Source organism: Scomber scombrus, chromosome 8 (assembly GCF_963691925.1).
Source record: "Scomber scombrus chromosome 8, fScoSco1.1, whole genome shotgun sequence".
Classification (NCBI taxonomy): Eukaryota; Metazoa; Chordata; class Actinopteri; order Scombriformes; family Scombridae; genus Scomber; species Scomber scombrus.
This window is the reverse complement of record NC_084977.1, coordinates 9,997,227-10,022,603: the sequence shown is the minus strand read 5'-3', so window position 1 is coordinate 10,022,603 and position 25,377 is coordinate 9,997,227. Positions and strand designations below refer to the sequence as shown.

At 44.4% G+C, this 25,377-nt stretch overlaps 1 protein-coding gene across 1 annotated transcript; it reads left to right on the top strand.

The window, feature by feature from the left end:
* The first annotated feature begins 1,884 nt into the window (after nt 1-1,884).
* On the top strand, nt 1,885-24,953 carry prrc2c (proline-rich coiled-coil 2C). Its single transcript, XM_062423800.1, has 34 exons — nt 1,885-2,206; nt 8,193-8,362; nt 8,589-8,763; nt 8,919-9,028; nt 9,327-9,449; nt 10,751-11,049; nt 11,147-11,226; nt 11,544-11,680; nt 11,800-11,887; nt 13,301-13,484; nt 13,588-14,224; nt 14,556-14,728; nt 15,156-15,468; nt 15,601-15,814; nt 15,909-18,350; nt 18,960-19,123; nt 19,239-19,393; nt 19,483-19,900; nt 20,033-20,118; nt 20,207-20,401; nt 20,497-20,754; nt 20,955-21,047; nt 21,197-21,298; nt 21,402-21,573; nt 21,737-21,952; nt 22,121-22,242; nt 22,343-22,497; nt 22,613-22,844; nt 22,948-23,058; nt 23,373-23,564; nt 23,656-23,756; nt 23,862-23,988; nt 24,104-24,454; nt 24,574-24,953. Exons 2-34 carry the CDS (start codon nt 8,248-8,250, stop codon nt 24,829-24,831), a joined length of 8,598 nt encoding a protein of 2,865 aa, XP_062279784.1. The 5' UTR covers nt 1,885-2,206; nt 8,193-8,247; the 3' UTR covers nt 24,832-24,953.
* The last annotated feature ends 424 nt before the right edge of the window (nt 24,954-25,377 follow it).

Sequence of the window (25,377 nt, the reverse complement as noted above, 5' to 3'; positions counted from 1 at the left end):
TCTAGTTGTTTTGTTTTTTGGGGGAAAGTTATGTTAAAGGAATCCCTAATCAATATTCATTCAAGGTTTGTTAGAGGTAAATGTATTATTATTGTTGTTTATTGTTTTATATAAATACGGGTTTGAAGTTTGTCGTTGATTGGACCTGTTTTGTCACCACATCTATGGAATCAGATAGCTAAATGTTGCTAAAATAGACTACAGTTTAGAATATCAATTTGGATTTATAAAACCTATCAAACTAGATGGATATCATATAGAGAGGTAGAGAGAGGGAGATGGCGTCAGCACCCTACGGAAATGTATCCTAGAAATCGTGAATAAAACCTCTTTAGTGAATTAACCTCGAGATAGACTTTAAACTAACCGCCGGTAGTAAACCACCGGTGGACCCCGGAACAAGAATCGTCCACGCGTGACTCGTAAACATTTGGGTTGCCAGGTTTGGGAATGCCTATGATCTGAACGCCATTAGAGGGAGAACAGAGATTTTGAGGTAATACTTATTTTTTGACTATTATTTGAGCATAAGCCTTTCTTTTTAATTCACCTGTTTGCAATACTGCACACTTTGTTTATATGTCATCTTATACTTTCTAGAACTACTTTACAGGTACCACTGACAAAATGGCAAGATAGATAGATAGATAGATAGATAGATAGATAGATAGATAGATAGATAGATAGATAGATAGATAGATAGATAGATAGATAGATAGATAGATAGATAGATATACTTTATTGATTTCCCAAGGGGAAACTTACAGTAATCAACACATGCCAACACATAGAACAAGAGGAAAATACATGAAACAAAGACAATTAAAGTCAGCATAAAACAGTCGAAAGACTGGACACAGATAATTAAATGATGCGTATGACAAAACACAAAGCAAAAAAGAGTAAAAAATAAAAAGTAAAAAATACCATCCAGCTGTAATGAATAATCAGAAAGCTTTGCCACAGCAGGCTCACAGGATCTCAATCGTTCTGATGAGCATTGGGACATGAGCAGCCATGCACTGAAAGAGCTATTCAGTCAACTAAAGAGATTATTAAAGGGATATTCTTCATAGTTTAGGATGGAAAATGGCAGCAAAGCCTACATCTGACTTGAACACAGCAACACCTGGCCTCATTCACTCAATTGAATGAATATAGGCTTACCCCTAACCCAAAACGATGTAAGCTAAAGGCTATAAATATTTGTAATATAGAATAGACTTGCCAAATTGTACTCCAGTCACATCACACTTTTCACATAACACCAACAACAACGTGTTCATATTTTCAGTTCATGTTCACATAAATTAAAAGTAAATAATTTGTTTGGCTTTGTGTGGTTAAATGTATAAGTAATTTACATCACCTAACACTTTGTTAAAGTATCAGAATCTGAATCATCTTTATTCAGATTTACAAGGGAATTTGACTCTGGTTTAGCGGCTCTTTGTGTACTTACACAGAATAACACCACAACAACCTTCAGAAATATACACAAGGAATAGTTATATATATATATATGTTCATGTAAATTAAAAGTAAATTATCTCTTTGGCTTTGTGTGGTTAAATGTATAGTCATTTACATTGCCTTACACTTTGATAAAGCATGAAATATTAATGTCATTCATGTCAACCATAGAGTATCTCAACGGGTAATTAGTGTATTTGTCACCTGTAAAGAAAGCTGAATTTATGTGTCCGACCCTTCTTTGAATGAGTGATGTTAATGGTTAAACTGTGACTGAGCACCTGCACACACACTCAGAGGTTAGAGCTTTGAAAGGGGGATGTGAGAAGATCAATCTGGCAACTACAATCTGCCATCTTTGATTGTGCGACAGGCCGCGGCTCGAGCGGGGCCTCACTCAGCTAGAAAAAACGGTGTGGCACCAGTTAACGGGCGCGGAGAAACACGGAACCACAGGACGCCCGCACACCGGTTCCCACAGTAACGGAAGAACCGACGAGGACATAGTGGCGGCTTGAAGCGGACCGGAGCACACAAACACAGAGGCCGTGCATGTGGAGAGAGGTTTGTTGGCAGCAACGAGCTCAATAGCTAACCGTCGTTAGCAAGCTAGCCAGCTTTTGTAATCTGCCGGCCAGACACAGACTCCTCCACCTCAAAGTAGGCCGAAACCGGACCCAGGAGTCAAGCTGTACGACAAGCCAAAGGACAAAGAAGGCACCGGCGTTGGCAGGTGGGTCTGCATGTCATGCGAGCTGATTTTTTTTTAAAGTTTTATCAGAGCGGCTGATGTGTTGGTGCTCACACATCGTTAGCTGGTTAGCATGCTGTGGCCACTGAAGGACTGGAAGTGGATGTGATGGCGACCAGTGAGAAACGAAACTATGCTAAACGATGCGAAGTGGCGGCCTGCTATCTAACAGCACCACGCTCCGCATTAGACGTCAAACCCTGCGTGGCTGGCTAAGTGAAAGTGTTGACGTTTTTGTTGGTGCGTTTTGAGCAGATTTAATAGTTATTTGTGCCCGGTCTGAGTGAGTTCCGGGCGAAAAAGGGGCCTGTATCCCCTGCCGGTATGAGCCACCCCAGCCCACCAGCAGTCTGATTCATGGAGACGGATGGCCTGCAGACTCCTCAGTGGCACTGATTTACAGGAATAAAACGTCACTTTTCATCTGGCTTTCATCACTTGAGGTTTTTCCTCTGAATTGAACTAGTGGTGGAGATATGCTACGTTTTCTACCCGAATGTCATGATGTAGGGTGTGTGTGTGTGTGTGTGTGTGTGTGTGTGTGTGTGTGTGTGTGTGTGTGTGTGTGTGTGTGTGTGTGTGTGTGTGTGTGTGTGTGTGTGTGTGCACAGATTTGCACAATGCTCCCCTTTTCAGCCATGATACCTTGCAGATTCAACAAATATGCCCCTTCCCTGAAGGAGCACATTTTTGTTGTGTGAGTGTGCACATTCAGGGTTTTGGCAAGTTTGGGGTTTGTATGCTTCACATTCTCATATCTGTAGATGGGTAAGATCGCGAAAAGGCTTACATTATATTGATTTCTGTACATTCAACCTTTGAAAGGGATGGGTCTACATCTGGCTAGTTTTCTGGAGGCTATTCAGACATATTGATTGGAGTAGTGCTTATTGATCGAGCAGTCAGTGACTAAGGTCTGATCAGAGATCTAATGGAAATATCATTTTCAAGGCTCAACAAAAAAAGACAAGCTAAAGATGAGTTTATTTTGACCTGCTTGGCTCTGAGCTGATTTTAAGTAATATCAAACGTTGCATTTTAACAGCTCTTCATTTAGTCCCCTCAAAGGGACCACTTTGTGTGTATTTCAAACTGGCATTTATCTTGTGCACTGAATCTAAACAAGTTAGCACCCAATGAACTGAAAACATAGCCACCATCCAGCTTCTTATGTTCTCAATGAAATCACTGACAACTCTCAAGGGAGACCATTTCATGATATTGACGATCTGACTTTGGACAACCGCAATAATCTTAAGTGGCATCCAAGCCTTATCTTGTCCCATGCGTTGTGCTCAATGGACTAGAAACAGTAAGTAATTGTATAGATGCTGGGAGAAGCCCCTTGCACTGACCCTGATCAAAGTTGAGATTAGTTGGTGGATGCTGAATGTGTCCGACTCAGTTCACGTAATGGATATGACACAGTACATCTTGTCGTCCTACAGGCCAAGCCGCTGTGTCTGTGAGTAATGGTGACTTAATTAATATGCATGTGTGATAGTGTGGAAGACCTATTAAAGGAGGAAAAAATGTTTTAGTGTACTTACAGATTAACATAATATGCTCATCTCTGTCATTGGACCAAGTCATTGGACCAAGTCTTCACTGGAGCATTTCGTCCAATAAGGTCAGTGGCACACAGGCCCAGGAGCGGCAAACACAGTTGTTTAGGTGAAACATTCCCGTTCATCTTTCAGGCCATCTACATGACTTCTCATTCTTCTCCGTCGCATCAGCCAGGTCAGGAAACAAAAGAGCAGGGTGCATGCACACTTCACACGTATGCCATCTGGGTCAAACTGCAGAATGAATGTGGAAGTGGATTTGCTGTGCCAAATATATTAACTTTTATGTGTTAACCTTTATGTCAACCACCAAATGGCTGCTGTGAGGCTTGCATTTCTTTGGCTTTGTCGGACTTAATAATTATAAAGCTGTTTAGAGAAAATGATTTTTTTTCCCACAATCTCGAGGATCGTAGTTGTGAGTGCAGCGCTGTGCTGATGTGCAGGTTAAAAACTGTGACATTACCACCCAGTTTTATAAATAATCAGAATTTTCCTTTAAGATCAGAGGCTCCTGTGTATCCATGCAGTGTTTTATTAGTGGGAAAGATGTGGAAACAAATGCTTTGTGTGGTTGTCCATTCACATCACTGTTTGGACATCAAATAAGCAAGTCATTCCACTATTAAAACTAATGATATTTATTCAAAATAGAACTTACGCAACACACTTTTATGCTATTTCTTACTGCTAGGCATTATCAACACATTTTTATACTGGCTGAATGGTTTGAGGATGAAAATATTGCCAGCCATTTTAATTTCATCAAGCCAAAATGTGTACACACAAAGCTACTTCTCCTTAGTCAGAAACAACAAAATGTTGGCATGTAGTGATGTGTTGGAAATCAGCTTCCGTTGATGAATGAACTGTGATGCAGGAGTAGTTCTAGGGGTGCAGGGTCATGCTGGAGGCCGGGCTAAGCTGAATAAGTCTGGATAGCAGGGATGCATTCGTATACCAGGTGAGGAATATGAGGTTTGAAGACATTTTAAAAAAGGAGAATTTGAGGTCCCTCCTCCGTACTGTTGTAATTTGGGCTGGTTATCCTCTTATCGATGTTCCCTTTCCCTTTTTGATTCCTATTTTTCAAACACACCCTCATACATCCCACATCCTTCTGAGGGACAGATGGAATAAAGTGAAATCTGCAAATGTTTAACACAAATCGAGAGCACAGACCTGTGTGCAGAGTCATTTCCAGTCTGCTCCTCTTGTAGATGAGACCATTAAATTCACTACGAGATAGCCAGAGCCAGCTAGCCAGCTTTAGTCCTGACTGCCCCGCAAACTGCAGCAGGAGCGCGTTTAGTTTAACTGTTCACGTGACATTTTATGGGACTGTGATGACTCAAGATGGCTAATTTAACCAGCAATCATCTACCTAAAAGTAGCTGTGCACGTTGCGGGCCTGTCAAGCATGACTGCTGCACCTGACAAAATTAAACTGCAGAACAATGATTTATAATGATGATAAATGAAAGTGTTTCATATTTTTCCAAAAATTCAGCTGGCATCTGTAATCAGGAGGGATCTAATTCGACAGCGCCCTCTCAATTAGACTCCATATCAACTCTTAATCAGTATTTATTCACTCTCATGCCAAACATTAGATAAGCTGGCAAGATACTATTCACTACTCAGCAGGTCACATTCACAGCCAGCCTCATCAGATATATTAGGCGGCAGAGACTGACTTTGACTGTTAGAATTTGTCTTTCGTGTCGTAGTGAATACTCAGCTTTCTTGTTTTCTGGAAGGACTGTTTTTGAGACAGCTGGAAAGTGTATCTGCAGATACTTGGCCTGAAGCCTCAACTGTATCAATTGTATTGCATCAAGGTTTTTTCATAGCTCGGCTTTCAGCAATGAATAACCTCGACCAGAACTAGATACGTTTACAATAAGAGTGTACGTATAGAGTGCACCTCCCCAAATGCATCGTTGCTCATTTTAAGAGGTGCATATGAGCTGCGGTATTGCGTCTTGGGTCTTGCATACTCATAACAGTGACAGTGCGGATGCTTGCAGTTAAAGCACAGAAAAGATGCTTTCACACCTCAGGGACAGTTATGAAGTATCGGGTATCTGAAGTTGACTATGAATCCAGTTTCTGATTAAATTGGGTTCAATTCGGTATTTTTTTTATTGACCAACACATGCAAAAATGTACACAAACCTAGTGTACATATTTATACTGATTTATACAACATGAATATCAGACAGTATAAAAAAAGTCTTACCATGTTTTACTGATGATACACAGACATACACTGTTTACATTAGCTTCCCAGCACCCCACCATTGTTATTTTTGTTCTTTTTTAATAGAAAAAATCCAATTAAGTTAATTATTGCATATCATCGCCAATGTTCATCAAATATTTAAAGAAGTCTAACTTGTGTGTTATCAATACTTGGTACGATGACAGTCTCTACAATCATAAAGTGAAAGTGTCTCCTCTGTGGTCCTCCGCAGCAGCTGAAGAGTCGCAGTGGAGTGAGATGTCTGTCCTCCCTCCTGCTCTCTGTTGTAAACACACGTAGCTGTTGGCGAGCAGCTGCGCCCAAGTCTTCCCGTGTCTCTGTGCAGCAGAAAAAAGCACGACACAGGAACTTGGCTTGGGTCTTGAAGAGTCGTAGAATTTATTCACCGGCAAAGAGACAAAAGTGTACACACACTACACTGTTCACAGATATACTGTGAACAGTGCCATGTAATACTCTGCTCAACTCGCTGCAGCCCCTCTGTCTCTTTCTCTCTCTCGACCGCACACTCACTACATACTGAGCTGTTCCTTAAAGGAGCTATGATACAGTTTAGAAAACATCTGAAAAAAAAGAAATAAATATATATATATATATATATAAAAAAGCAACGATGGTCCAAACAATGAAATTAAAATCCAAGATATAATTTCTTTCCTTAAAAAGGTGCAGTCCAGGGTTTCTATCTGTGTATTGCAAACCAAGCAGCCCCGAACATCTGGGAATTAAAAAAAAAAAATCATCGTTGCTTTTACAGTATTTTACTTAAAAAGATGCAGGTTGGATTTGAAAGAAAGGCATTTTCCTTTGCAGAATTGTTCCAAGGCCAAATTGCAGATAGAGACTGAGCTGATCAGAGCTGTCAGCTCCCCCCAACACACACTATGTCACACTCTCATAGACACTACTCCTCCACTGCTCCGTTAATAATAAATGACCTCTGTGTGACTTAGGAAAGACACTGCAGCCCCAAACATGCTGTCGCTCTGTCCGCGGTATTGCTCATTCACTTCATGGCTTTTCCGTCTAGCTCCTGTCATATCCTAAACCCTCAGTGCCCCCCGTCAGTTAGTGTGTCCAGCTTTCAGAATTGTACTACATGCAAAAATTAAAATTGGTGTTTTCTCACTGGTTGGTAGGGCTGAGCAATATGGACATAAACAACTATCACGATACTTTTGACCAAATACTTCTATCAATATTACAACGATCATGTAGACTATTGGAGTGTTCATAAATTATTGGCACAATGAGACTTTTTAATCAATAATCAGTAATGTGGATATAATGACTAAGTGGTTAAAGGCATGGTGAGTTCAGTCAGGTGGTTTACAAACAAGGGTTCAGGAAAGGGTTTAGGCTTTGTATAGACAATACAAATCCATTAAAACAATGTGGAGTGCCTGTGATCTTGGCTTGGTCAATTTCTATCCACAGGCAATATTGCGAGTTTGCAACATGAAAAAAATCATGTAAGTGTGTGCAGGACTTAGTGAGCTGTTTTCTACAGTTGAAATTAAGGGGTGCTCTGATCTGCCAGATCAGTATCAGGGTCAGAATTGAACCTATCAAAAGGATCAGGTATAAGAAAATGTTATTTATTTATTCTGTCAATATCTTTATTGAATTAAAAGTGATCAGTTCAGTTTTCTGGTTTTAGAAAAACACTGAGTGTTACTTTTTTCAAACTGCAAACACAAAACAAAAGTGTTAAATTTCCATCTTCATAAATCATTTTTGAAGCCAATCCTTTAAAGTGTTTTTAAAATGAGTGTTTACTGGCTTGCAGTCTTCTCCTACCCAAGCATTGCTGGAGCATTGCTGCATTTCTTGCTTCACCCACTTGCATGTGTGTCCTGATGCACTTGCTTGAGACAAACGAAGCGTGGTGTCTCGCCCAGTTTGGTTTCCTTTCCTAAATCACTCTTCTCCACAAAAACAGGCTCAGGGCAGATTGTGGTTTGTAAACCAGCAACATACTTGTGTTTTTGCAGAGAATGAATCTCTTCACACCAACTGTAGGTTATTGGCAAACCTCAAGGAATGTTCAGATATCTGCGTTATGGTATACAGTGCAGAGCCAACAACCTCTGCACTTTCTTGTGTTCTCATTTTTGTCTCCCTCTGTCTGTAGGAGGCTGGTTCTGGGGGCGAGGCCAGAGGACCAGACTCAATGAGTTTCCAGCGAAATGTCCGAGAAGTCAGGGCAGAGCACCAAGGCAAAGGATGGCAAAACAAAGTATGCAACCCTTAGCCTCTTCAATACCTACAAGGGCAAATCTCTGGAAACCCAGAAAACTGCAGGTAAGCCCCCACTCTTATCCTGTTAGTTTTGCACACTGTGGAACACTATATGACTACTCATGAGTGGGCTGTGAGGTTGTATTTATAGCTTGTTTTGTCTTTAGCAGCTTCAGTTAATCAAAGCAAAATGATAAAAGCTTTAAAGATCAAGTTCTTACCTTGTCCCTGTTGAGTACTTTCTTTTTTTCTCTTTTCTTACATCTGATTTTTTCCCCCTTCATTCCAGTGGCTGCCAGACATGGGCTCCAGAGTTTGGGCAAAGTTGCTGTTAGCCGGCGTATGCCCCCTCCAGCCAACCTGCCCAGCCTGAAGGCAGAGAACAAGGGAAACGACCCCAACGTCAACATTGTCCCCAAAGACGGTAGTGGCTGGGCATCCCGACCTGAGGGAGGGGAAGAGAGGTAGATATAATAACTTGATGCTTGTTTATGAACTCGACCTGAAATTAGAAGAAATGAAGCTGTATGTACGCACAAGTTCTCTCAGGTTAAGTTGGAGCAATCTGCCATCGACAGCATCTAAAATCATGATTGGTGTTGCCCTGTCTTTGCCATAGGCAACAGGAGACACCCCCACCCCAGATCAAACCACCAGTGCTCCAGTCACAAGAGCTTTCTATTGGGGGCAGCCGCTCCTGGGCCAACAGCAAGCAGACACAGCCAGACGGTAAATATGCTCTTTACTTCCTTGCTAAGCATTAAATCTACTCATACAATGCAGACTGGTTATGAACTCCTTTCTGTAAATTTCCCACTTCTGTCCACACAAATAAGAGGAACAATATTCAATTGGTTTAGAGCACTCAGCCGTTATAGTCTGCATGGAATTTAGACCTAGTTCTCTACTAAATGTGTTGGTTGGGGTGGAAGGCGTGCTGTACACCAGCTCAGGATTAGTCACTGTTGTATTATTATATTCAATCTTGTGATTCCTGTGTTCATAATAACGTGCTTGTATTGTGCAGGAGCTCCTCGTGTGAGCAGCCACTTTCACCAGGAGTTTCCCAGCTTGCAGGCGGCTGGTGAGGTCGAGAAAGACGGTCAAGAGGAGGAGCCTTATGGACCAGGCCCCAGCCTCAGACCTCAAAGTACGGCCACACTCATACACATAAATATCAGTCAGTGTTCATAGATTACAGTGTTTCCTCGAGGATTTTTTTCCATGACAGTGCTGTTGTGTGCGTGCAGAGACCACGATGCCAGGACCTGTATTTGCTGTCATCGTCAGTGGAATAACTTAAGACTATCATAGAATTGTTCCAGATGTCCATAGAGTCATGTGCATGATCATTTAACAGGAGTTTTTGACAGTAGAGGGGCTTTGGAGGTTGTAGTTGTAATAAATGTCAAAGAATGAAATGTCTAAAATCAGAAAATATACTTTTTTTTTTTTTTTTTTTTTTTTTTTTAAAGAAGCACCAATATGGAATTACTTGGATGTAGACTAAGTTATTAAGGTGTAACTTACAAGATAATTGTATATTTTTTGTGACATGGAATACATGAAAAAATGTATTGTTACAAATGCAAACATGTAAAGATGACAATTGTATATTTAGATTGCAAGTTTAGAGCACCAAAGTTTACAGCATTCACCATCCTACAATAAGGAATGTATTTATATATTGTAAACTCATTTCTAATGACATGTTTGTCTTCTTTTGTAGACGACTTAAAATTAGACCGTATCTTCTTATTGACATTTATGCCGTTGAATGGATTTAATGGGTGAAGCCTTCAGACTCTACTGTTTAGAAAGGCTGCAGGTCTTAACAAACTGATAGCATCATTCATCCTCTCCTCTGTCCTCGTCCCTCTGCTGCTGCTGGTCAGACTCACTGCTGTAGGCACTGATGGTAGAGAGGAGGGGCAGGCTGGTGTCTACAACAATTTTTTGATATTTAGCTAATTAGACTCAGTTGTTACATATAGTGAACATCTGTTTTGAGCTTGTTCATATTAGTTTATTACCATAACAATACATTGCAGATGAGAAGGAAGTGAGTGTATTGCTGGAAGTGAAAGATGTCGTAGTTAAGTTTATATTTTGCTTCAGTTGTTTGATAAATTGCTTGTGCAGTCCCCGTTACTGCAATATTTTGTTGCACTTACAGCAGCAAGCAGTCTGTTTGAGTCTGTCCACTGTTGCCTCTCTGCTCGTGTGTGTGAGAATACATTACAATCACAGAGAGAGACGGAGAGGCAAAAATCCCATTTGCTGAACACAAGCTAACCCTAACCCTGCTGGAAGTGGAGAAAAGTGCATGTGTTTCACATTCGTTGTGATTATGTACAATGTGAAATTTCAGCAGCAGCGCTGCACCACTATTGACAGCATAAAGGGAAAACACTAGCTTACTTTCTATTTATTTTCCTCTTGTCCTGTTAGATGTTGGCAGTTGGCGTGAAGGTGGAGGCAGGAATTTGAACACTGCACCCAGCCCCCCTGAGATGGAAAACAGGGCTCCAGAGGAGGGTAGTACGGCTCCTGGTACCTCTTCACCACCTGAGGTAGCTGATGAGCCAGGACGAATCGTAACCACTGACGTTCAGAAGGAGAAGAGGGATGTCAGGGAGAGATTACCCCCCTCTGGCCCTCCTCAGCCTAAACTCAATGGGGGGCAACAGCCCCCTGCTGGGGTGCCAACTCACTTCGACCCTGCTTTCAGGAGCATGATGCCACCCTACGTAAGCCACAATTTGATTTTCTGGACTGATCACATGAGGATATCACAGTATTACAGTTACTTGCCCTGTTTGATGATTTGTGTCTCTCTGTTTTTAGATGTTCCACGCCTATCCTCAAATGACTTTTGGCCCAGGGCAACCAAACTTCAGATACCCTGTACCACAAGATGGAGCAAAGTAAGTTCACATATGAATGGAAAAGCCCTAAAAACTAAGGATGATGCTAAATGAAAATCCAATGTCAATGCTAATGTAAAATAAAACATAAGATAGATATTAGTATTGAATTTTATTATAACATAAACACATTATGCTATCAGTTAAAAAAATACTCAGGTGTATTCAGCCCTGTGCACAGATTTGGTGTGTCAGGCCTGTGACGCTACCTACAAGTATCAGTACATTAAATAAAGTTGAAGAGAGAAACTTGTTAATGCACTAGACAAGGTCACATAATAAATGTTCCTTTCCGTTGTTCTCCATTGGCTGATCAGGGTCCCTCGCTCAGCACGTCCCCAGCAGCCACCCCATCAGTCCTGGCACCTGGACCCAGATAGACCCTCTATCATTAGCGCCACAGAACTGAAGGAGTTGGACAACTTGGACACTGATACTGATGAGGGCTGGGCAGGTCAGTAGTTATACATAATTTATGAACTGCTGTGTTTGAATAATCACTTAATCGGCTGGGGAAAAGGTCACTTTACTGCAGTTCTAGCTTGTATGAATCTTGTCTCTTCTACAATCCAGGAGCTCAGATGGAGGTGGACTACACTGAGAAACTAAACTTCAGCGATGATGAAGAGAACCAAGCTGCTAAAGAAAAAGGAGAAAACTGGTAAGTATTTTTGATCTGAACTTTCAATCACTTACATTGTCTTGCATTCACTATTTAGCTTCTGTAATTCACTGTAAAAGAACCACACGAAGGGTTCTCTCTGTATAGATTTTCTTATCTTTCAGATACTCTGCTCATCTCTCACCCTTTCTTTGAAAATCAACTTTTGGATACTTGTCATTGGTCATCTCAGTTTATGTTACTGAATATATGTCAATGTGACATGGAAATTAAAAGTACTTTTGAGTTTCGTATTTCAAGCAGATTTTAAGACTTTCCAAGTTGATTTTTATACTAAACACATGAGAATGACTGCCTGATATGTAAGGAAAAAAAATCAAATCACTATACAGCATGCCTTCAAGCTTAAATCATATAAAACACTTGTAATTAACTTTTTGGTTTAAATTGAATGAATTTGACATGTTTCATCAATGCTAATGCATTACAAAACAATCGCACAGTATAGTGACACGTTCTCCAAGTGCAGAACCGTATTTAATGGAAATCAGTGTATTGCAGAAAGAACGCTCTTGTGTGGTGGAACGTTTAACATACCACAGTTGTACATTCAGGGCAAAATGGTTACACATAAGCATCAGTTAGTACAAACAGTTATTTGGGATGACACAGTGAGAACATTTTCCCACCAGTAAACAAACGTGTGACAACACTGGTGTTAATGGGTACACTAAACATTTTAAAAGATATTATTTGTCAATGATAGTTAATATCTTCAGGCCACCTTCTTTGATCTTTCAAGTTTTTAGTTTAAGATTTTAAGTTTAGAGCTTCCCCTAATTACAAGTTAGTGATAGCATTCTCGGACATGGGGATGATCCACGGGACACCAAGAGCAGGCAGAGAGCAAGAGTTTTTGCCAAAAACAAGCCCCAAGACCCATAAGGACATGAGAGCATCTGGTTGCTAACAGCTACGTGTGTTTACAGCAGAGAGCTAGAGGGAGGACAGATGTTTCACTCTGCTACCCTGTACTCTGTATTGAAAACACGCTGTGTGTTTTACAAATGAATTCGTTTTTCTTTGCTGAACATGGATGCTGATATGCTAAAATGAACTAAATAGGTTTTATTTTTTTTAAAGAAAAAGCAAAACAGTGGGGGCGGTGGGCAAGTAAAGTAATCAGTGTGCGCCTGAACACTGTAACACAGACTACTGCAGCAAACATAACAGTTGGTACAAAGTAAAAAGCATTTAGAAATGATGGCGGCATCAACCTGGGCAAGGTTCAAAACCATTTTCAGTCCCATGAATGTGCTTATTAAAGCCTGTTTTTGTGTGTCCAGTGAGAGTATGTGTCATCATAGTGTAGGGTTTAATGTGCAGCATGAGGTTGAGATAAGCAGGTTCTAGACTTGTGAGTTTTAACCCACACAAATGTAATATTTTCAGGGAATGGATGGGTAAAGTGGAACGTATGAGATCACGACCAGCAGACGGTCAAGAGGGCTGGAAGGAGGGGTCTGAGGATCGTGGAGGCAGTAAAACCTCATGGGCTGACACCGTAGATCCAAGAGCACCTTCACCTGGCAGTATGGGACAGTACAATAAAGCAACTGCTCCACAGGACTACCAGGTAAAGCTGGTATACATTGCACAAGCCTCACGTTAAGTTTGCACTGATATTGTAACGTTAAGTTCATCAGTCTGTATGCATACTATTTTTTTCTATTTTCAAGGGTGGTGTTCGTCCCGTTGTTGCTGGAGCTCCACGTGGAAGCAAACCACCAGCTACAGCGGCACCTGCCGCTGATGAGGACCCTGAGGCATGGCGACAGAAGCGCAAGAAGCCTTCAGACGTTTCTGAAGCTGTAGAGCGAGCGAGACGGAGAAGAGAAGAAGAAGAACGGCGGATGGAAGAACAGCGGCTTGCTGCTTGTGCTGAAAAACTTAAACGTCTCAATGAAAAACACCGGCAGGCAACAGAGGGCAAATCTTCCCCAGCACTGACCACCAATGATGATGCGGGAGCTGCCCATGAAGAAGCTCCCTCTGCAGCTCCTGCCCCTGCATCCAGTCCTGTACCTTCAGTCCCTGTTTCACAATCACAGGCCCCAATCGTGCAAGCTCCTCTACCTGAGAGGGTGGATCGAGACAGGGAGAGGATCGAGCAAGAAAGGGAGATAGTTGAGCCAAGCGTAGAGGAGGAGGTTCACTTGCCTCCTCAGCCCAGCTCCCCAGTCCATAGACCTGTGGCCAAAGCTCCAGAGCCTCAGAGCGAAGGAGAAGCTGAGGTCAGCCCCCTGGTGGAGGAGAACCTGGCCGACAGGACAACAGTGCCTATTCGAGACTATTTCAACATAGAGGACAGCAGAGGTAAGCCAGCTGAGATGCATGTATGTATGTACGTGTGTTCAATTAATGGCTGCTGTAACAAAGTAATTTCCTGTGAAGGATTAAATAAAGTACTCAGATTACTCAGATGCAATCACCATGTGAGCTAGACAACTTCCAGACGTGGTCTGGCTGATCCCAGAGCATTTTGATCACAATGTGTTCTTTACAATGTGCATTGGCACGTTTTTCTTATTCTCATTATGTAATGGTAATGTCAGGTGTAAATAGGGTCTTTATAGATCATTGTGCAGTTGCACTTCAGTGCCACTTAGTTTTATGTGTAAGTATTAATGGTTTTGTTTTCCTGCAGTGGATGAGCCCCACCTGCCACTGCCTCACATGGACACCCCCAGTGGTGAGGAAGTCCCTGTGGCACCACCACAATTGGAGGGAGAGGCAGCAGCTGCTATGCGTCCCTCACTCACCTCAGGCTATTCCAAACAGTTTCAGAAATCTCTGCCGCCTCGCTTCCTCAGACAGCAGGTAAGTACATCCACACCTGGCTTCTTATGTCACTAGTGGCTGGGATTCTGCTATTTATGCGAGTGTTGCAGAGGGGCTAGTGGACATAGACTAGTTCCCAAACTGTGAACATAAAGGGGACTTCTGGAGTTTTCCCATTCAAACAAAAATGCAAAATAAATCAATTTAATTTTACTCTTTAAATCATACTCTTCCATAGTTAGCATTTGAAAGACCTGTGCTGAGGTTATAGCACATATTTGTAAAGGCTTTGGTTTGACCAAATAATGTTCATTGGTGGGCCTTTGAGTACATTATGTCAAAAGGAGCTGATTTACTTACAGCCATTAATAATAAAAACAGCCATTTACAGTGTGGAATACCATTTAAAACCAATTAACTTTGTTTATCTTATGTTCCCCATTACTATTCCTCGTTGATCTTGTAGGAGCAGATGAAGCAGCAACAATGGCAGCAACAGCACAGTGGGGGCTCCGTGTCACCATCAGGTGGTGGTGGAGTTCCAGCTACACAGCAGCAGCAGCAACAGCAACAACAACAACAACAACAACAGCAGCAGCAACAACAACAGCAGCAGCAGCAGCAACAACATCGCTCCATGTATCAACCCATGGGCCCCCACCACCAGCACCTGGCCACCATGGGATTTGACCCCCGCTGGCTCATGATGCAATCTTACATGGACCCCCGCATGATGTCAGGACGTCCTCCCATGGATATGCCAACTAACATTCATCCTGGTAGGGAGAAATTTGAAATTACAACAGAGAATATGTGAATGTTTGTGATAAATGTATTCAGTAATGCAGGCAGCTGCGATGACAGCTTTGCCAGACAACCTGCTCACAGTTGATCTGTTTTGTCCTTTTCAGGGAGGATGCCCCCGAAGCAGATTGTGCGCAGGGAGCCAGGGGACAACTCCAGCTCTAGTTCTGACTCCTTTGACCACTTGACGCGACCAATTCGTGACCATGGCCTGCCCTCAGACTCAAGGATGGTATGGGGATCTGACCCCTATCCACAGTCAGAGCCGTTACCATCTGTAACTCCTCCAAAAGGACGGGATGATAACAAAGAGCCGCCGAGGTAAGAGGGGAAAAAAAGGCAATCAAACAATAACAATCTAATAATATTTTTTTTATTTGCAGCACATAAAAGTATCACAATTGTTTCTCTGCAGGATGGAGTCTGGTTTGGATCTAGACAGGGGTCTCCCAGCTATTTATCCCCAGGACCACAGTGCATTGGACTCTCGTAAAAGTAACTTCTTTCGGGACCCCACAGAGTCCTTGTCTGCGTTTTCCCAGGGCCCAGAGGATGTGCCGGGGCCTTTAGATAGAGTCCCTGTTGGCTCAGGCTTTGATCCCGAGGAGCCAGGCCTACCAAGTGGGGAAGAGGTAGAAGCTCTAGGTCAAGCTATGCTCCAGAGGAGTGTGTCTCAGGGCTCAAGCCACTCTCTCAAGCTGGATGAGCCCAGGTTTGATGGGTTACCCCTGGGAACAAAATCAATAGAGCTGCAGGACACTGTGGAAAGGTCTGACGATAAGCCTCAGAATGAGATCTATTCACAGGCTGCAGTGACCAGCAACAGGGCTACACCTCCTGCTGATGGACTCCACAAACAAGAGAAGCTTCCTCTGCCAGCACCTAGCAAACAGAAAGCTGAGTTGCGCTGGGGTGGGAGATCTGGCACCGGACGTAGAGAAGGACCAGGGGGTGAGAGACCTGTCCGCAGGTCTGGCCCAATAAAAAAGCCTGTCCTAAGGGACATGAAAGAAGAGAGGGAGCAAAGAGAAGAGAGAGAAAAGCGTCATGAGAGAGGGGAAAGAGGAGAAAGGACCAAAAAGGATCAGTCCTCCAAAGCACCTTCTGCAGCTGCTGCTGTGTCTGAGGGCTCCAGACCTCAGGGTGAGGGGAAAAGAGAAGCTCCTGAGGCTGAGGAAACGCAGAGAGAACCGCTTCAGAGAACCAGAGACTCCCAGCCTTCCTCTGCGGCTCCCACCTCCTCCTCTCAGGAGGAGAAAGCAGACAAACCTCCCAGCAATGAAAAACATCCAGAACCCAAACTGCCCTCCAGGAAAGAGTCTAATCTACCTCCACGTGCCTACCGACGAGAAGAGAGAGAAAGGGAACGTGAGAGGGATAAGGAAATGGACAAGGACAGAGAAAGAGAGTGGCCTGCTGACTCAAATTTCAAAGGGCGTGGTCGCGGAGAGTATTACTCCAGAGGACGGAGCTACAGGGGGACATACGGTGGCCGGAGCAGGGGTAGTCGTGGTCGAAGCCGACCAGAGTATCCATACCGAGAACCTCGATCACGCTCTGATTTACCTTCTGCTGGTGGCGCCGCTGCCTTTCGTAACCGAGAGGAGAGCGAGACTCGCAGCGAGAGCTCAGATTTTGAGGTTATACCGAAACGCAGACGACGCCGTGGCTCAGACACAGATTCTGAAAGCGAAGGTGGGAGAGAGTCTGCTAGTGATACCGGACCCTCTGATCGTGAACCTAGCACGAAACCTAGCCGTCCATTGAGGCGTGAGCTCCCTGGGGAGGTCAGGTCTGGCCCACACAAGCCAGGCTTTGGACCTCCTCACATGGGGGAAAAGGTTGGATCTAGAGTGGATGACGAAGGCAGGCCCAAGCCAGGATTTCTTCCTAAAGGAGAGCCTTCTCGGCGAGGAAGAGGAGGATTATACAGTAGAAGAGGTGGACAAAGGGAACGTGGAGGACCTCGCTCAGCTCCTCTTAGACGGCCAGCTGCCAGAGATTCTTCTTCTCAGTGGCCCTCTAAACCCATGGAGACATTCAGGCCTGAGGACACAGAATCCACATCAAGATATGACAATCCTCCAGGTGACCGACGGCCCCCTAAGTCCGAGGGCAAGAAATTTGGGGACGGGGCTCCTCAGAGTAGCAGAGAAAGGCCTCGTCGATCCAGACCAGCACGACCCCCAAGGCAAGATAAACCCCCACGCTTCCGGCGGCTGAAGGAGCGGGAAGCTGCAGTGTTAGCTAATGGAGAAGCCCCAAGTCCCCCTGTCCCTCTACCCACAGTGCCTACTGCTGCTGTCCCTAACTCTGCCCCAGCCAAAATCTCCCTCTCCCCAACCCTGTCCAGAGCTCCAGGAACCCCTGTGACTATGCCTGCGGAAGTGGCAGCCACTATGCCTGCACGCAACTTGCCCTCTCCTATAGAAGCACCCCTGCCTGAGACTAGCAGCCCCACCATCACTGCAGTCGGCACCAAATCCCCCGACTTGTCCAATCAGAACTCCTCAGACCAAGCCAATGAGGAATGGGAAACTGCCTCAGAGAGCAGCGACTTCAACGAAAGGAGAGAACGAGAAGAGAGGAAAGGAGCACTGGAAGCTGCTAATGAAGCAGCCACTGCTTCTGCCCCTGCACCCACACCCTCTCAGGGCTCTTTGACACCCAGTAAAAGCCCCCCTGATGGAGGGATGACTCCAAAACGTGAAGGACCTGCTACAGCCAAGAGAAGTTTCTCAAGTCAGAGACCAACAGAGAGACAGAATCGTAGAGGCAACAGCGGAGCCAAACCAGGCCGCGGCTACGCAGGGGGCAAGGGGGAGAGGAGGGGAGGGGCCAAAGGCGGCCGCAAAGGGTGAGTTTGAAACAAACAGGCTTTTGTCTGTTCTCAGGCTTTTACTTTGTCTGCTTACATTAACACTTGCACAATGAAGTTGACTCAATGAACAGTGTGAGGTAGAATAACAGTGCAGATTTATTCACACACAATAAACCTTTTGTTACTGAATTCTGCCTCATTAATAGATGCACTGAACAACACTATAATCTACATAAATATTCTGTAAACTGTTGGTATTATCTGTCCAAATTACCAAATTAAAGTGTTCTCCACTCGGGTGTATAACTGAGCTCAGGTTTGCTGTAATAAGCTATCAAAGTGAGTTTTTTTAAATATAGCTAAATATGGCATCTGTCTGATGGTATTTTTAGACTCATACTTTACCTTTGCATCTCTGAGTGAAAACATGTTTCTCACTTCATCTGGAACTTCAGTGGCACAATTTTCACCTAAAGGTGGTGTATTCCTGTTCCATGTTATAATCCATCTTTATTTGCACCAAACACACGTCACAACATTATTTGTGTTTCAGACTTCCTTTACCACCAAACTGTTCTACAAAGCGTAAAGATGTGTCAGTAAGTGTCTCGCTGGGTCTCAATTTATCTTGTCTAAATTGTGAAGCCCTTCAGCTCAGCAAAACTCAGACGGGATGGCACCATCAGCTGGAGGAGCAGCTCAGAGACCTGCAAAGGATCAGTCTGCTCGTCGCAAAGATGAAGCCAAACAGGCTGCCAAGAAGCCCAAAGAGAACGCGCTCTCTCAGTTTGATCTCAATAATTATGCCAGTAAGTAGACGCCTGTGTATTTGTAATCAGACACTTTACTAATGAACTCGCTTCAGCTGCTCCACACTTGAAAACTGAATGTAAATGTCTGTCTATTTTTGTCCCGTCACTTCAGGTGTTGTGATCATTGATGATCACCCAGAAGTCACCACTACAGAGGACCCCCAGTCCAGCACCAACGATGATGGTTTTACAGAAGTGGTCTCCAGAAAGCAACAAAAACGCCTGCAGGATGAAGAGAAAAGGAAAAAGGAAGAGCAGACGACTCAGGTAGGAGGATGGATAGCTTGTGCCATATAGTTTAAAAAGAAATCTTATTTCAGTGATAATGAATGTTTATATTAATCCTGTTCCTACAGAACTGGGGTAAAAAAGGCTCAGGTGACAAGAGCAGAGGGGGCGGAGGAAAGCTGCCACCAAGATTTGCTAAGAAACAGTCATCGCAGCAGCAACAACAACAACAGCAACAACAACAGCAACAGCAGCAGCAGCAACAGGCCTCACAGTCTCAGCCTCCTGTAGCCGCCACCCCCCAAGCCCAACAGCAACCCGCCATTTCTGCCCCCCAGCATCCTCACATTGCCCCCTCTCAACCTGCCGCATCCCCTCAAACTCTGGAAGGAACCGTGGCTCCTCTGCCCTCCATCCCCCCTGCCACTGTGGACTTTACCTCAAAGAGCCTACCCCCAGCACCTACGCAGACACACAGCACTCTGGGTACAGAACTTTGGGAGAACAAGGTAGCAGGCTCCACCGTCCTTCCTGACGTCAAGAGGCGTGAGTTGATAAGTCCGTTCTTGTGGGGGGGGGACAAAATCTTAAATGTCTTATCGGTTCCTGAATGTTACTGTGATGTCGGAGTGAATTTATCACTGAGCTTTTCTTAAAAATGTCATCTCTGTATTCCAGTTGGTCCAATCAGCCCTCCCCAGCCACCGTCTGTGAGTGCCTGGAACAAACCTCTTACCTCCTTTACTGGCACTGTCTCCTCTGAGGTAAGTTAAATAAGCCCAACTCATATTTTGCAACTTTGTTTTCCACTTAACTCCATAATAAACCACATAATATGTTGTTTTGTTTTAGGGTGTGAAGCCCGGGTCAGAGGGCAGTGTGGAATTGGGAATAGACAGTATTCAGTTTGGAGCACCATCATCTGCAGGTAGCACCGACAGCGATGGAGTTCCAGCATTGCTAGAGACTGGCTCCGACAATAAATTACCTGCTCCCAAAGAACAGAGACAGAAACAACCTCGCGCTGGCCCAATCAAAACACAGAAGGTAACTGAACTGTAGACATTTTTCCATTCAGTTTTATTCATTTTCTAAACTGCATTGTAAAAAAAAAAAAAAATTAAATATCTTCTTGTCCCCAGCTCCCTGAGATGGAACCAGTGGAAACCAAGGAGTACAAGCCAGGTCCCATTGGTAAAGAGCGCTCTCTAAAGAACCGCAAGGCCAAAGACGCACGTGGAGGAGAAGGCGAGGGGATGGAGGGAGGAGTACCCGGAGGAGTCGTCAGCAGAACTACAGAATCCAGTCCTCCCATCATTGACAACACAGTACCAGAGTTGGGAGGAGACATCGAGGGCATGATCACAGTCCCCTCAGCAGAGTACACCAGTAACTCTAAAGTATGAATTGCTGTCAAATCAATTGTGTTTGTTTTTTTTTATTTGATTGTCAAAGTCTAAAATAATTAATTCAAGATCACATTTAAGGGCAAATTCATCAATTAAATAATCAAAATCAAGAGTGGACATAAGTGGTTCTGAAAGTAATAATTCTGCACTATAATGTGTGTGTTTACTGAATTTGTGTCTTTCCATCTCAGGAGTCTGTAACAGATTACACCACGCCCTCCTCCTCACTGGCCGACAGTGTTCCAACAGGAGGCAGCAAAATGGAAGAGAGCTTGGTAGCCAGTGTGAGTACAGTTACAGTAGACTAAAACCTCAGACACCTTTTTTTCTTCATTTTAACAGATTATGGAACAGGTCTGTGCCACAGAGATGAAATAAATCCTAAAAATATTCTAATCGTCATTGCTTTGGGGATTTTTTGGGTCTGTTTTAGGTGGCATTACCACATTCGTTGCCCCTTCCCCGGCGAGAGACCCTGCAGCAGAGCTCCAGTCTAAGCACAGTCTCTCCTGCCACTGTTGACCTGACACTAAAGGTACACAGACAGGCATCACTTTATAGGCAACATTAGATTATCTGTGATTGCTTTCTGGACTATCAGTGAAACAGCCTTAAGCATCTGTTTCTTTCTATCTCAGATGGAGTCGGCCCGTAAAGCGTGGGAGAACTCCCCAAGTCTGGAGAAGAACTCTCCTGTTACCTCCTCTTCCTCCCCAATAACCTCCTGTGCATCCTCGTACTCCACCTTTTCCTCGGCCTCAATGCCACAGATCCCTGTGGCTTCTGTTACCCCCAGCACCTCACTGACAGGTAACATCCCTGTTACATCCACCATATCGATACAATATATGTTTTTCTTGTTTATCTTATTACTGCTGACGTCCTACAAGACTCCAACCTTATGTGCACATGTGTTTTGGGATTGTTGGGCTGTACATATCAATCACCTTCCATGTTTATTTCCACCCTGCAGGATCTGGTACCTATACAACATCCTCTCTTGGCACCAAGACCACCACAGCCTCTGACCCTCCAAACATCTGTAAGGTGAAGCCCCAGCAGCTTCAGGGTGGAAGCCTGTCCTCCTCCAGCAGTAGCAGTAGCAGCAGCTTCTCTCAGCTGGGTTGTGTGCCTCCGCTACTGCCCCAGCAGCAGACCCCACAGGTGTATGTCTCCCAGTCTGCAGCAGGTGAGACAAACATGGCACCAAAACCGATGTGTTAGGGCTATGTACAAATTTTTGTTTAAGTTAGTTAATGGTTTATAAGTGTAAGTTTGTTTAGAGATCAGCCATATTTTATGCTTTTTGTTTTTAAGGACTGTCTGTAGATAATCATTCATTTACATGTATGTCCAGGTTCTGCAGCTCAGATTCCAGCCTTCTACATGGACACTAGCCACCTCTTCAATACGCCCCACCCTCGCTTGGCTCCTCCCTCTTTGGCGCAGCAGCAAGGCTTCCAGCCGGGCCTCTCACAGGTGGGATCTGGTTGTTTGTTAGAGGTCAGAAACACAGTTTCTAGGTTCTAAGTTTTTAATGGTGAAGGTAACACCATTTGTATGTTTGTCTACACTATAGCCAACAGCAGTGCAGCAGATTCCCATCCCTATCTACGCTCCACTGCAAGGTCAGCCTCAGCACCAACACACACACCAGGCTCAGCTAGGACTTAGCACTGGTCCTCCAGTCTCCCAGCCACAGGACTTGTTCAACTCTTCACTGCAGCCTTACAGGTAATAAACAACACAGCAGAAACACGTACAATGTTACTAAGTTACCAGTTTCACCATTTTGAGACGCTGTTGTTCCTGTTATCTGATTCTATATCCCGACTTTGTCCTCCCTCAGGTCTCAGCAGGCATTCATGCAGAGCAGCCTCTCACAGCCCTCCATGATGCTGTCAGGACCATCATTGCACAGCTATGCCGGCGTGCAGGCATCTGAGCTGGGCAAACCTCAGTCCAGTATGGCCTATCAGCAGCCTTCCTCCACCCAGCACATTCCCATTCTGTTTGAGCCCCAGCTCAACCAGCCATCTGGCATGGGAGGCTCCCAGCTCATTGACACACACCTGCTGCAAGTAAGCCGTCTGCTCACATGCTTGATACCACCTCAGGATGCTTTCTGCATTTTATATATACTGTTTGAATATTACATCTGACATCTGTGTGTTTTTGGTTCAGGCTCGACAGGGGATGAATCAGCATTCAAACATGTACTCAGGGCAGGTGCAACAACATGGCCAGAGTAGCTACTACAGCAACACCCAGTCGCCCAGTTCCGCAATGCAACAGGTACCAACCCGGTTTAGAGTGTATAAAGACTTAAAAACTTATGATGAAAGTATATGATGGACATTCCTATGATCAGTTATAGGTATAGGGTAACTTTATTGATCCCCCTTCTGTCATTACTGTAGCTTTAAAACATCCTACAGCCAGCCATCAACATCAAACCTTTTTAATTTGACAAGCTGTCAAGTGCAAATGTGTTTTCAATTAACAAATCAACTCAATTCATTCTGGTTAATTTTCTGTCAATCGATCAGTTAAGTGTTTCGAGAGTTACCGGACTGTGTGTAAAATTTGTGCGTGTTGCCTCCCCCCAGGTGACAGTCCCTCTGCCTGGTTCCCAGCTGTCCCTGCCAAACTTCGGCTCGGCTGGAGGTCAGCCTCTCCTGGCACTGCCTCCCACTCCTCCCCAGGCACAACCCAACATGAACCGACAGCCCCCAGTCTCCCAGGCGTACAGAGGGATCATGGGCCCCAACCACAACATGATGCAGCCTCCCACCAGCAAGGTACTGTAGAGTGTGTCTGTCTCAATAATCTGGCTGGTTTGGATTTTAAGAGTGCAGCTGTAACAGATTTTTATTCACTGACATGTTGCAGATGGACATGGATCTGAAACTCTTCGGCAGTGGGATGGATGTGAAGCCTGGAACCCCTCCTGTCAGCGCCAGGAGCACTACACCCACCTCTAGCCCTTACAGGTAAACACACCTAAACGCCACATATATCAAAATCAACAGTGTATTAAGAGCCAGTCAGCCAGTGATTTGTCATGTTAATGCACCTTGTACATATGTCTCCTGCAGGGCCAGCTCCACCTCCCCTTGTAGCCAGTCAAGTAAGATAAACAGCATGCTGTACCAGAAGCAGTTTCAGCCCAGCTCTGCCGGCATGAGAATGACGCAGCACTTCCCCGGCCAGTTCAACCCACAGGTATACATTCACTTTAATCATAAAAACCTGTATTTTGATAGTGTTTATATAATACACTGATTATAAACATGAATCCCAGTTTTATTGTAAGTCATCTGTGTTCCTCTTTTTTCAGATTCTGTCCCAGCCCAACATTGTCTCTCCTCTGGTTCGACCTCCTCATGCTAACTCGTTTGCTGGAGGTGTCCAGCGCTCTGCCATGGGCCCTCCAATGTCACCTAATCTGGGTGGCGGTCTGATGCCTCATCCTAGACCCCAGCACCCACAACACCCACAACACCCACAACACCCACAACACCCACAACACCCACAACACCCACAACACCCACAACACCCACAGCACCCACAGCACCCACAGCACAGCCAGCACCCTCTGCACCCTCAGCACCCTCCCCGAGGACAACCTGGTCCCTCGTTGGCACCCAGAGGCACACAGGCGGCTCTGAAGGCTGAACAGGACCTTAAGGTTTGATGCCAGGTTTTTTTTTTTTTGTATCTGTGTATTTTGTTGGTGGCCAGAAAGATGAGATAATCTTTAAATGATGAGTTGATTGATTGATTTTAGTTTTTCCTCCACCCCACCAGGCAAAGCAGCGGGCTGAGGTGCTCCAGTCCACCCATAAGTTCTTCTCAGAGCAGCAACAGCAGCAACTCAAGGCCCCGCAAGTCAGCAAAGCATCTCGGCTCGATCAGGGAGGAAAGCCCCCCCTCGACACCTCGGCGTCAAACCATCAGACGGGGAGCGAGCGCCCCGATTCTGACAAACCCCCCATCTCCACAGCCAAGCCCATACGGACTGGCCCCATAAAACCGCAGGCCATCAAACCAGAAGAGGGCAAGTAAAGAGCTGCACACCCGCTACAGATGACAACATGAATGGATGGAAGAGAGGAAGAGAGCCCCATTCACTCCATCACCTCCTCATATCAGCCCTGGGGGACAGTGTGGGGGGAGGAGGATGGGTGGGATGGGTGGAGAATCCAGATAGTGATGTTTTCTGAGAGAATGCGCTGTCTTGCGTATACTTAATCCTCTTCCTCTTCTTTCTTCCTGTCTTGTCCCACTGTAGGTGGGGGGCGTTTGAGTTGGATTCTTCCATCATATTTAGATGCCGATAAAATGGCTGCACAAGTTGTTCCATAGAAGATCTACTGTGACGGTAGATAAAGAGGAGCGCTGGAGAGAAAAAAAATGAAATGAGATTTGCTGCTGAGTTTGCCATTTTTATAGCTCTTGATTTTTCCTCCTTTTTTAATTTTTTTCCTCCCCAAATAGGATCACGCATATTATAGGAAAAAACCTGTTTTGTTAACGAAAGAATGAATCAATTTTGTTTCTGTAGTCAAAACAATCTTGTTAAGGAGACGTCATTTAGTGATGCACACTTTT

Coding starts and splice junctions, on each gene's coding strand:
- prrc2c (XM_062423800.1), top strand. CDS start 8,248: ATGTCCGAGAAGTCAGGGCAGAGCACCAAGGCAAAGGATGGCAAAACA. Junction 9,029..9,326: donor CAAGCAGACACAGCCAGACG/GTAAATATGCTC, acceptor TGTATTGTGCAG/GAGCTCCTCGTGTGAGCAGC. Junction 15,469..15,600: donor GCCAACTAACATTCATCCTG/GTAGGGAGAAAT, acceptor TGTCCTTTTCAG/GGAGGATGCCCCCGAAGCAG.